The sequence below is a fragment of the Aplysia californica genome, unplaced genomic scaffold (genome assembly GCF_000002075.1).
Source record: "Aplysia californica isolate F4 #8 unplaced genomic scaffold, AplCal3.0 scaffold00067, whole genome shotgun sequence".
Lineage (NCBI taxonomy): Eukaryota > Metazoa > Mollusca > Gastropoda > Aplysiida > Aplysiidae > Aplysia > Aplysia californica.
Genome location: NW_004797337.1, coordinates 932,995 through 946,326, shown reverse-complemented (window position 1 = coordinate 946,326; position 13,332 = coordinate 932,995). Strand labels below are relative to the sequence as shown.

Below are 13,332 nucleotides of genomic sequence, written 5' to 3'. Positions count from 1 at the left end.
TCCTTATTTTCAATCTTTCTATTTCTCCTCTCATGTCATGCATGTAGTTTTTATCTGATCCCATAGACTGCTGTTGGGCCACAATGCTACAAACATACAATGTGATGTTCAGGGTTGTTGTTTTTTTCTGAATCTACAGGTTTTTTGACACAAACCCAAGTGGAAGGATTTTGAACAGGTTTTCATCTGACATTACAGCCATTGATCAAGTGAGTTAGTGAAGATGGCCAACTTCAGTTTCCTTTTTACTTTTTCACTGCCGGTCGAGAGATGAATATATATATCCCCCCCCCCCCCCCCCCCCAACCACCAGAGCAGTGCTACTGACTCTTAGTTGTCTTTAGGCCATTCCCAATAGGGGGATATTAATAGGTTTTATGCTCAGTAGAATTGTAAATGGGCGGATTAATCAATGTCATGCTCATACTGTGCCGGAACAACGTCGAGGGAACTGCTCCTTTTTCTTTCCTCATCCTTACTATCGTCATTTTCATCTACTTTTTAAAGAAATATTTGTCACTCTCTCGTGAACTGCTATTTCCGGGGTGCCTTGATAGTCGAAGCAGACTTTGTGCTGTTGAGGCTAGAGAGGTGAGCTAAGTAAGCCTGATTCCCCGTCTGGACTTCTCTGTTGACATCCACCTCTTAGCGCTCTTATGACCTTACTAAAAGAAAAGAGAGAGAGATGACTATGGATTTTGTGACTGTTTTGCTTTTTTTTTGGGGGGGGGGGGTGTGGTCTTATCAGACTGGTTTCTGTGCTTTATTTAGCATGTGATGCTCACTTTTTTTTTTATTGCTAACAATTCAGTAATCTTTAAAGAGTCCTATTACATCTGCTTAAGTCAATAGGTGTTGTGGTGTATGCTGCTTCTTGTATAAATTTTCCCTCTTAGTATTACCAGAACCTGTGGTGTAGCGGCTAAGCACTTTGCCATTGCATATACAAATAAAATTTGAGTTTGATTTCCTTTGGGAATCTCTCTGTACCTCTGTCTGTTGAGATGTTGTATCCCTCCCAGTTCGAGTTGGCCCTGACAGTCAGGCAGGAGGCAGCCTGTTTCCTTAATGATGTAGGCCTACATAGTGTCAATGTGGTCGTAATATCGTAACCTCAGTGCTTTTTTGTCCTATCTCCATTTTTTTTAACATTGAAAATGTGACTTCTTCTGAAGCTCACTTTTTGTTATGAACTGTTTACACCGTTATTAAAAATGGAGATAGGACATGAAAGCACTGAGGTCGCAATATGTTCACATTTACTCTTTTTACTTTTTGTGTTTCCTTAAAGTGTTCCTGGATCGATAACAACCTTAAAGTGTTCCTGTGGCTATGTTTCCTTAGTTACCATGGAAGTTACACAATGCTATTGACATTCATATCTCTCTAGGTTCATAATGTTATTATTGTCATCAATTCTGCTGTGGTAGTATGAATGTCTCATTTTTTGTTGGCATTAATCTGAAGAGCGAATGTATGCAGGTTCATGTAAATGTATTTTTGTTGATATAAAGTTACTATAAAATACGCAATGAAATGACACGCTTTATAGTTATCATTATTTGTTTGTTGTTTTTTTTGCCTTCAGAGACTGGGTGGACACGTGGAGAACTTGCTGCGCTGTGTGTTCTTTACTCTGTCGGCTGTGGTGGTCAACACTGTGACCACGCCCTACTTTATCTTTGCTGCTGTTCCTTTCTTCATCCTCTATTACTGTTTGCAGAGATTCTTTCGAGCCAGCGCTAGGTAGGTTTTTGACTCTTCAAGCAATAGTAATAGTTATTCTGTCAGTGTCTGATGATGACCAATGCACGTGCAGAGGAGAATAATATTTCCTAAGTGAAATAGAAGAAATAAGACATAAGATGACTACTGGCTTTGTGTATAGGTGGAGGGGGGCGGTTAAAAGAGTTCAGATGTGCTGCTCTTGTTGACTGGAGTCAAAGACCTTGGTAAAAGAAGGACAAAGAAGAAAATGTTCTTAGCTGCTACATCTTGGGTTTAAAAGCAAGGACAGTTTGTTTTACCTCCATATTCAGAAAGACTGTGCCTGTGGAGTTCCTTAGAATAGGCCGTTCTAGACGGTATACAAAACGCTAGTTTTTTTTAATGTAGACCCGCAATCTTTACCCATTTTGGGGGGTTTTGAAAAGTTGGCAGCAATGACCCTGTAAAGCAGGGCAATTGAAGTGACAATATGTCCGGTCACTCAGAGTGTCTGTTTAAGGGAAGTGAAAGAAATGTCCTTCGGTCTTGTTACACTTCTGCCACTTTGCATTTTCATCTGATTTTTATTTTCCTTCACTATTGTCTGAAATATGATGTACACCTAATCTTTTGTTTGTTCTACAGAGAGCTTCAGCGTCTGGACAGCGTGACGAAGTCTCCAATCTTCTCCCATTTCTCTGAGACGGTCAATGGTTTGTCTATCATCAGAGCTTTTGGGTGAGTCTGCTTCACACAGTCTGCTGTCATGGTTAGTCAGGTTAGGAACTTCTTCAAGTGCTAGATCTTTGACAGATGTCAGCAGTTGTAGATGTTCACTTATTTCACTCACTAGGAGCTAGCAGAGTTGTCAGTGTTTAGACAAACATTATGTGCGAACGTGTTTTTCTCCTTTTTCTGTTGTTGTTTGTTTTGGGACTGTTTGCACTCAAGAGTTTGGAGACAAAGTGGGGAGAGAGAGAGATGAAAGATATAGAGAAAGGATCACAATTGGAACGGTATGGTGCTCATGTACACATATACTTTGTATCATTATAAAGCGCATTGAGCACTTTCTGAGTGGACATGTTCTGAATTTGTGAAATTTATGATTTACTATTATTATGACATACAAAAAGAAGTAACATTTTGTGGAAGCCTGAGCAAGGTTGTGATGACAGATCTCTACCCTGGGAGAGGACATGAACAGGGTGTGGAAGACTATAGACAGGAATGATAGTTTCATTCAAGGAACAATGGAATTTACTGATTTCTGCAGTTATCTTTTTAAAATGTATTTGAATGCACTTCGAAATGTTTTATTAAAATATTTACACATTTGTGAGACATCACGGTGAAATCAGGCGCTCGTCAAAATAATTAAATTGAAGAAAATAGCATTTTTTGCCATTCGGCAATTTTTATCGATTTTTTTTTTTTGACTCAACACATTTAAGGTCCTTTTAAAAACACATTTCTGTGCGGATTATGCTGAAAAACGTTGATTTAAGGCACAAAAATGTAAATGTACAGTTTCTATGGACTCTCAAACTTTGGAAGTCGCCAAACTTTGGCGGCCATTTTTTCTCTAATTTTTACCTCTGAAACCAGGCAACCCTGACCTTCTAAGCCTTCTTCAATCGCAAATATTTCGACTTCTATTCAACATAGATGGATATTTTTTCCACCAAAAGAAAGACAAGTGAACAAGCTTTAAGGTGATACCAATAACCCCATGTACCCCAAAATTGACAAGTGCCTGATTTCACTGCAATGCCTCTCATTTACATTAGTTTTGTTTTTTTGTTTCTTTTTCCTTTTTCACCTTTTCTTTCCTTATTTTTCACAGGGTGCAGCCAGAGTTCAAAAGACGCGCATTTAAAGCCATCGACACAAATATCATCCCATTTTTGTTTATCCATACAGCGAATCGTTGGCTAGGTGTCAGACTCGTAAGTGAACTTTTCTTGACCAGTGTAATCTAGAACAGTGCTTGTCAGCCTTTTTTTAACCAGCGCCCACTTTTACCACCTTTAAGAGGCAAATATTTTTGTACCGCCCGCCTGCATAAATTTTAATGCATAAACAAATTGCATTTCCAATCAGGTCATTAAATGATACTTGTCACTACCTGGGTGGTACCCACCATGCACCAAAATTACCAAAGCACTTGCTAGTGGATGATATAACCCAGTTTGGCAAGTGCTGATTTAGAGTGATATAGGTAGAACTGGAATAAAAAGACAATTGTAGAAGAAAGACATTATCCCCGAAAGTCAATTTTGAACAGATATTTATTCTGTTTTTTCTTGGACTTTCTTTGTTGTGTCTTCAGAGTGGTTACATCACTTTTGTATTGTATTTGTTTGTCTTGAATGTGTGCCCAACTGTTTAAGTATCATGAACCTTCCTGCAAGTCAAATTTTCATTTTGTGCTGTTGCAAGCGCAGTAAAACCTCTAGTAAAACTAAAACTACTCTAAAATTTTCTTGTCTACTCTAGACAGGTAAGTACACAATCTCTCACACTGTAGGTTGATTTTACCTATCACAATGTCGACTTCTGTTTGTTTTTTCATTGTTGTTGTCAATGCCAACCTTCATTATGATATTGCTAGTTGGATTGATTATTTAATCAAATTATAGCCAGCGTTCGGTAAGAAATTTGTCTTGGTAAATGTACTCCAAGCCTGGTGCTTTGAAGGAGTAGGGGAGAGTTCTGGTTGCAAAAATCCTGTCACAGGTTCACTGCATGCACGGTTGTCGGCATATTTTTGTCACTTTTATAACATAACTGCTTAAGTCAAATTTTGTTGTTTGAGAAAACTTTAAGAAATAGTGCTTACCGAAGTGAACCTTATTACTTGGGCATGAATTAGAATGTCTCAATACTTCGGTTTTTAGTATGCAAAATAAAACCCTGCTGTATCATGTACACACCAGAAGTAACAGCTATTTTTCTTATATCAGTGGCTAGAAACCTGAAAACAATGACTCAAGCATTTGGTGTATAGTGACTGTGACAAACTGTTGCCTACAATTACTTCACTTGTTAGATTAGATCACTTTCACCTTGATAATGAGGAAGAGTAGGTACATGAAGAGGCTTTGGTGGTAGTGGAAAAACGAACAACAAAAAGCTGTCAGGTTGTATTCACACTGCTAGGTGCTGATAACTTTCCTTCACTGATGTAAGTTTTAGGAAGTGCTGTGGTGTGGTTTTCTCTTTTTTTCTTTCTTACAATTGTCTAAATTATCTATATGGCACTGTGGTGGACACGTGGTTGGAAGATGCTTCAGATAGATCTTAATTTCTTTACACTTCATCTGTCTCTTCCGTCTACCAGTATTGCTTTTTCTCAGCACGAAATATGCACCTTTAATGTATTGAAGCGCTTCTCTTTACTCACACTCAAACTGGAGCACCCTAATGATGTAACAGTAGATTACTGCCTTCAAATCTTAATTGAGAAACTTCCCTGTCTCTGTATTTGACAGATGGTTCACTTGTCCTTTGGCTGAATATATCTGATGATTAGATATGACTGGAGTTATGTTTCTGAAAGGAGAATGTTAAAGCACATTTAAAGGGATGAAGAGATTGTTTTAAGAAATAATACTCAAACAGTTTAGTTTGTTGGCACACCACACATTGTGGTACAGAATGAAATGGAGAACAGTTGGTGCTGATTTTACAGCAGGTAAATGTTTCTCTGGACCACAATGTGTTTTTAGCCTGCCTTGGTTTGGGTGTATTTTTCATGTGGTGGGGCTTTTTGCATTGTCTTCTTTACCGGAAATGTTTTTCATTTCCTTTGCATAGAAAAAAAATGAAATGATGGAAAACATTGATTCGTGTGGGTATATGTGGGTTGGGGAGTGGAGGAATGGAGTGGGGGAGGGGAGGGGAGACATGAATTGACAAAATGTTGTAATTTTTTGTTTTTCTTTTCTTTTCTTTTTTTTTTGTTGGTATATTTGTTTGTACTTTGTATTCAAGTTTTGTGCACTTTTTCTCATCTTTGTTTGTTTATGCCTCACTTAAACCTTTGGAAAACAAAAAGATAGAGCTGAAAAACGTTGGTTGTGAATGCTGATGTATAAAATGAAAGTGATAGATTGAAGATTTCAGTTTAGAAGGTGAAGCTAAGTGATTGTAAACTGCTCTTTTAGACTCAAGATTTCTCTATTTGTGCTCCTGCAGGATTTCATGAGCTGCCTGCTTGTGTTCATCTCAGCAGTGGCAAGCTTGAGTTCGGGGCTGCACGGGCTGGCTAACCCAGCCTTTATTGGTCTGTGTATCACATACACTCTGATGGTGAGTTTGGGTCGTGGGTGTGGTTTTGTCCTGGTTTTGAATTTTTTTGGTTGTAAGTTATGCTATGAGGAAGGCATGGCCTGTAAGTTAAGCCCCATTCATGACGTCTTTGTATGTAAGGACAATCACAGCACACTGCTTCTTCTTCTTCCCTTAAGACAAATTTGTTGGGGGGGGGGGGGGAGGCTTAAATTTTATCAAAATCTGTAAGTACATTATAATGAAATGTTTAGGAATGTAGCTTAAGCTTTTGCATTGCAGTCAACCGGTATATAAGATACATAATAAATACATTTTTTAAAGTTCTGAGTACAAAAGTCTGTTTTTGTATTGAAAATATGTATTCTCTGTTTTCTTCTATTGCTCCTCATAGACCTGCCTGTGCTTGTTAAAAAAAGTTATAAACTGTCAGTTCACTATTATCATGAATTGTTTAACACTTTGCGGTCACACAGCCAGCAGTACAAAATACCCCATCTGATCACCCAGCCAGGAGAGTGACTGCAACGGACTTGTGCAGAACTGCACCAGGTGACTGGAATGGATAATTTCACCATCACATTATTGTGCCAAGTGAGCGCAAAGTGTTAAGAATGTAGCATAAGCTTTGGTTTGGTCTGGATTTTTTTAAGACAACAGAGAAAATGTGCGTGTATGTGATTGTGTTCCAGGTGTCCGGGCAGCTCAACTGGATCGTGCGCATCACCACTGAGGTCGAGATGAGCATGAACTCGGTGGAGCGTGTTGTGGAGTACACAGACATGATTCCTGAACCCACCATGTCTGCTCAAGGTAAGTCGCTGCGAGCCTGTGTCTTATCCCCTTTGTCTACATAGCTGCCAACCTCGGAGTAAAAGATGTATTTAATAGGTTTTGACTGTTCCTTTTTTGTTCTTTTTTTTATTCGTTTTCTTTTTGGGGGGATTCCGTGTCTTTATTTTTCTGGGCGCAAGAGGTTAGTTACATTTCAACTTAATATATGTCAGAATTGTTATGATGATGAAGATGATGATGATTTTTTTAAAAACTCATTTCTTTGTGTCCCATTGACAGGTCCAGTACCAGTGCCAGACAAGTGGCCGAGTGTGGGCAAGATTGAGTTCCAGAACGTGACTCTGAGCTACGACATAGACCTGGAGCCGGTGCTCCTGAATGCTAGCTTCATCATACAAGGAGGGGAGAAGGTGGGTCCGGGCCAAGGTTTTTATATTTTCATCAGCAGTTTAACTCTTATTTCCAAATTGAGGAAAGTCAGCGTCAAAGAATGCTTTTCCTGCTTTTGGCCTGTTGAATGTGTGGGTGTGTGTGTGTGATTTTTTTTTTAGCCTTGTATTTCCTGGGTTGGAGAAAGTAAATTTATCTTTTTATTTGGGAGTAGGATTAAGTGGCTTTTTTTTCTTTTTATAGTCTATGTTTTTTTAGTTTTAATAATGCTTATTTTATTTGATAGTTTTCTTGATCAGAGTGCTGATTGAGTTTCGCTGCTTTATTTATGAAAAGGCTGCTGAAAGAGTGTTCTAGTTTAGCCTGAAATTTGCAAAGAATGATGAAATATATTGTAAATATGCTCTTCTAACAAGGAAGTCTTTTTGCATCAGCTTTTTTCTCTTGGCCTAACCTTTTCTGGCCATTTTTTTGCCTTAACTGCTCTATTTTGGCTATGCCTGAAAAACTTCACGTCAGATTCCCTGGTTCCGTCTCAGATTGGAGTGTGCGGTCGCACAGGGAGCGGCAAATCTTCCACCACCCTGGCCCTGTTCCGCATGCTGGACTTGAATGATGGCCTCATTCTGCTGGACGGAGTGGACATCATGCGAGTGCCACTGCACACCCTGCGGGCGCGGCTAGCCATCATACCACAGGACCCCGTGCTCTTCACAGGGACGCTCAGGTCAGGACCCCCACCCCACAGAGGTGGCTACCTTAAAATCACAAAGCTCTATCTAACATTCTTGACCGTTTTGTGTTATTAAGACCATTGGGTCAGAAACCAAATGTTCTGTCTGCTTTATCATAATCGTAAGATGTTTCAGAATAGTTATCAAGATATTCAAAGAATTGCATTCGAAAAAGCTTGACATGTTGTGAAACTCTCCTTTTTTTACAATAAATTTCTCAGAGAGATACTGAGCTGATAGAACTTTGTAATTCTAGGGTAGTGAGGTGCCAATTGTCAGATGAATCGGGAAATCTGGATTTCTGAAATTATCTGGATTTTGTAATCATGTACTTTTGCCTGTTTATTGATTATTATGTAAAAATAGTCTTGACATAAAATGCATTGTGATTCCTCTAGTGCATATTTCCAAGAAGTTGTGAAAGTTCAGGATATTGTTCATGGCCAGTTGACACCTCTGTTCTCAGCATTGTGTTCATGGCCTTCTCTTGGCATGGCCTTCTCTTGGCATGGCACTCAAACTGTTATGCCGGTATATTGATGGGGAAATCATAATTATATTATGATAATAGTTTGTCTGTGCCTGACGATAACCAATGCATCTGCACAGGAGAATATTTTTGTTAAAGAAAAGTAGAAGAAATAAGGATTAGCATGATTTTTGTTAAAGAAAAGTAGAAGAAATAAGGATTAACATGATTTGTGGCTTCTGCTGTGGCCTTGAAGATCAATGCTGCCAGAGAAGAGTGCTACATTTTGAGCGGAGAAGGTCAAACTTTGTAAGACGGTCGCCCAATGTCAAGGAGAAAAGTGGCCATATAATACAGGTGAAGAAAGCAAGTTATTCTTTTCTGAAGTTCAAACCGCGGCTGATTTGTTCAAAAGGGTTTTTGTTTTCTTTTGAAAAAGGGGAGGGGGGGGAGGTGTAAGAAGGGTTGTTTTTTTGTGTTGTTGTTTTGTTTGTTTGATTTTTGGTTTGCTTTTTTTTTGTGCTGATTTTTGTGCAAGGATGAAATAAATGAAATATTATGTAAGTAAAACTATGAAGACTGAGTGCCATGGTAAAACAAACTCACAGGTCACCATCACTCGAAGAACAGGGAAGCTTCTATCGCAAGTTCAAGTTAATGTCCTTTGGTACTTTGTTACAGATTAGATAAACAAAACTGTGACTAGGCACCTCACATACTAATTATGCGTATGAGTTGTGGGCAGGACTTATAGGTTATGATGTATAAAGCGCTTCCCTCACCAGAAGGTGAAAATTTATAGTTACACATCAGTCAATTTGGGTAAACATTCATTGGAGGGACCAACAATAATGACAGGTGAATAGATTATGACAAAGTGTCGAGTGATGCGAGACCACGCTTGGCCGTCGTAGGCAAGTAAAATTGAATGTGGGTTGATAAATAAGGTGGCAGCCGCTGCGTTGGACAGGTAACCATTTTACACAGGTAAATTATATAGAAAAAAACGTAAGGGGGGGAAATGGAAAGTGGCCGTTTGTACAGGTGGCCGTATTACACAGGAGGCTGTCATGGCAGGTTCGACTGTAATATCATAATGACATAAGATCACTGATTGACACTACTGAGGTATGGGATATCAAGAGTGTTTTGTGGATGGACATGGAGAGGGGGGGGGGGGGAGTTGTTGGTATTTTTAAAAGAGTGACAAGCATCGTCTTTTTGTATTTAAAATATGTGCCCATAGTGTTAATTAGCATGGAGAAACTAGTATTTTAATAGTCTTCCTCATTTTCAGCGCAAAGAACCATTTTCTTTCCTAAGTTATCTAAAAACACTAACAATTTTCCTTTTTTTTCTCACAGGTTTAACCTTGACCCCAACTCCCAGGAGCCGGACGACAAATTGTGGTCAGCATTAGAGTCGGTGGAGATGAAGGACACCGTCACGTCGTTACCAGATCAGCTGGGTACGTTTGTCACTTGCCAACTCACACGTTGGTGGCCTAATTGTTAGGCTCTCGGACTCGCAACCATAAGGTCATGGGTTCGAATCCCATCAGGGGCCCGATGTTGTGTCCTTGGGAAAGGCACTTTGCACAAATTTTCCTCTTTTCACCCAGGTGGAAATGGATACCCGGCTATAGACAGCGAACGATCTTGTCAGTTTGATAGTGTTTGAGCGCGTGAAATTCGCAGCTTGCACTTTATGCTTTCGCGGAAGCCGAGAATGTTTCCGAGTGTTCTCAGAGGGTCTGCTGGGGTAATGATAGTTGTAAAGCGCATAAAGCATGCTCTTGAGCATGGATATGCGCTATATAAATGCAGTTATTATTATTATTACTACACAGGGTGGAATTCTCAAAAATCTGCATTACGAAAACAAATGTGTCACAGTACTGTGGAATCTGGCGCTCTTCAATTTTTGGTCTAATGGAGTCACCTTTTTTTTGTGTGTGACAAAAGCATATGGTAGTTCTCACAGCAGGAAAACATTGTTCTTTGGCTAGACCTCGAGCAACTTCGCCTCTTTCAACTCTTGCTGAAGATATTGTATTATATTACATTATAGAGAAGGGCTTTATTTTGATGTGCTTATCGCTACTTGTTTTAAAACGAAGTCTGGCAATTGTCATTCTTGCCAATACTATTATCGCAAAATATCTGTTTAGTGTCACAAGTGCAGTTCTCATTTATTGTTATAAAGTGCATAGGGCATGCTGTAGAGCCTGGATATGCGCCACATAAATGCTATTATTATTGTTATTATTATTATTATTATTATTACCTTAGATGTCTTAACACTTTCCCTACCACGAGCCGCATTTTGCGGCTCACAGACCTGGCCTCGCTGGACCGAGAGCCGCAAAATACGGCTCGAGTTGCCTGCTATCTATTCCAATCCAATAATGAAAAGACGAGAAATTTTTGGCCAACCCACGTTTTCAAAATAATGGAATAGACTTCCTGTTACCTGATGCGAAAGAAAATATAGCACTGAGAGACGACTTTTTGTCGTTTCAGCGCTTTTTTTTGGTCCCCTTCAAAACATAATTATGAGAAGAAAAGCGCTCCCCTGACTTCAGTATATGTCTCATATTTTCACTTCTACATTAGGTACACATACATAACTTTCAGCATTTCTTAGCATTACTTGAGGCAACCTACTTGGGATGTTTGAATGATGCTGTTGTTTTTCTTTTTTAGATATGACCTTTCAAAGCTGGAAAATTGTTGATTTCATATAACACCTTTGATATTGCATTATCACTTTTAGAAACCCCGAAGTAATATAATTGGAATAAATCTTCAATATTGTATCGCCATCTGATAGATTATTTTTTAACCTTCAGTTTAATGGACCATATGATATGGTTTGTGTGTGTTTAGTTGGATGTTTTGACTTTTTCCTTTGGCGGGGTATGGGCATAAAAATAGGTCAGGGAAAAGCCCTGGGCCAGTGGTGGATTTTGGCCGGGTAGGAAAAGAGTTAAAAGATATTGTGGCAAAGAGGTTGGGGGGAGGGGTGTTGTAGAGCGCTTAATAGAGCATGCTGTAGATACTGGATACGAGCCATATAAATACAATTATTGTTATTATTATTATTGTTATTATTATTATTATTATTATTATTATTATTATTACTATCTTGGATGTCTGAAAAGATATTGTGGCAAAGGGGTTTTTTTATTTGTATTTTTCAAAGAAGGTGACTTGTGTTTTGCTCCTCAGACTCAGCTGTCGCGGAGGGTGGGGAGAATTTCAGTGTGGGCCAGAGACAGGTGAGATGAGATCAACAGTGTTGACATAAAAACTTCTCCTTTTTAAGTATTTTAATGTTGCTTTATATGAAAACATGGGTGGCTGGCGGGTGCTCTGGTGTGGTTTGGTCCTTCTTTCCTATTAAACACCTGTGCTCTTGTGTAATTAGCTCCTTTCCTATCAAACATCCTATTATCCTTATCCCTCCTCGTTTTATTTGTAAGTTACTCTCTGGTAGTAATGCCTCTAATCTTTGGCACTCATATGATCTAATTGTATTGCAAGTGTCAAAAAATTCTTGCTAAATACTAAACTAATATGAAAACTTCTCTTTTAAAGTAATCTAATGCTGGTTTAATATGAAATATCCCCTTTTTAGTGCTGTTTTATCGTGAAAAATGTCTTTTTATGCATTTCGATGCTGATTTGACCTTAACACTTTTCCTTTTGGTTTAAAAAAAAATTTAATGATGATTTAATGTTATTATCTCGTTTTTATGCTTTTCAATACAGGTTTAACTCTTTAACCATGCAATTTAAAATTACGTGTCCGTGTAATTCATTTGTGTTTGTGGAAATGCGACCCTGACATATTACTTTTTAAAAAACGCTTTTTTCGTGTCAAACTGATCAATAAAGCATTACCCAGACGTAGATTTTATTTATCTTTGACTTCCGGGTCAAACTGAAGGCTTGTTAGCTCGTACTTTTTTATATTCGGCCTGTACCATAATACAATAATACCTTTGCATCGGACGGTTGGTACCATCCAGCCATGGTTACGAATCTTTGCTCCGGACCCTGCCACCGTCTAGACATGGTTTGAGTTAAAGTATACATTTTTCTTCTTCTTTTTTTCTTTCTATTTTAATGCTGGTTTTACATAAAACTTTTTAATGAGTATTTTAATGCTGTTTCAACATGAACTCTTTTCTTTTAACATGAAAAGTCTTTTTAATGTTTTCTAATGAAGCTTTAACCTGAAAACTTCTCTTTTTCATGTACAATGTTTGTTAATGTGCTTTACAATATAAACCTCTCTTTTTAAATTACTTAAATGATGCTAACTTTAGCTGATTTAAGGTGACCACTGTCCATCTGTGTGTCCCTCAGCTGCTGTGCATGGCCCGAGCTTTCCTCCGAGACTCGCAGGTCATCGTGATGGACGAAGCCACGGCCTCCATAGACATGGAGACTGACAGCAAGATCCAGAGCATCATCCATAGCCCTGTCCTGCAGAACCGGACCATCATCACCATCGCTGTCAGTTGAATACTTCAACGTTTGCAGTTTTATTTTGTTTTGTTTTGTCTATTTGTGAAGGGTGCTGACAAAATGAGTTACTTCTCGGATTCAAGCCTGAAGAAAATAGATACATCACGCTTATAGGTGAAGTTTTTACAATTTTTAAGTATGAAATTATAAAAGACAGGTTATAGTTAAAGAATATGGCATCGGTAGAAAATCTACAAATTTGACCTTAATGTCGATTTGTGGCCAATATCTCCATTTGTGGATTGGGAGAAGTTACTCATTTTGTCAGCATGCCTGACATTTGCTTTTTTGTCTTTGACCATCTCTCTCCCTCTCTCTCTCTCTCTCTCTCTCCCTCTCTCTCCCTCTCTCTCTCTCCCTCCCTCTCTTTCACTCTCTCTCTCTCCCTCCTTCTCTCTCTCTCCCTCCC

General features: G+C 38.8%; 1 protein-coding gene across 6 annotated transcripts in view; it reads left to right on the top strand.

Moving 5' to 3' along the window:
* The window catches only part of LOC101847179 (ATP-binding cassette sub-family C member 9), a 54,583-nt gene that overhangs the window by 38,234 nt on the left and 3,017 nt on the right, over positions 1–13,332 (top strand). For all 6 annotated transcript variants that reach the window (XM_035968553.1, XM_035968554.1, XM_035968556.1 and 3 more), the window contains 11 exons: positions 140–209; positions 1,589–1,746; positions 2,353–2,445; positions 3,554–3,656; positions 5,908–6,021; positions 6,693–6,813; positions 7,075–7,205; positions 7,725–7,912; positions 9,753–9,856; positions 11,619–11,668; positions 12,762–12,911. In XM_035968553.1, coding sequence (XP_035824446.1) covers positions 140–209; positions 1,589–1,746; positions 2,353–2,445; positions 3,554–3,656; positions 5,908–6,021; positions 6,693–6,813; positions 7,075–7,205; positions 7,725–7,912; positions 9,753–9,856; positions 11,619–11,668; positions 12,762–12,911 — 1,282 coding nt within the window. The remainder of the gene's footprint in view (positions 1–139; positions 210–1,588; positions 1,747–2,352; positions 2,446–3,553; positions 3,657–5,907; positions 6,022–6,692; positions 6,814–7,074; positions 7,206–7,724; positions 7,913–9,752; positions 9,857–11,618; positions 11,669–12,761; positions 12,912–13,332) is intronic.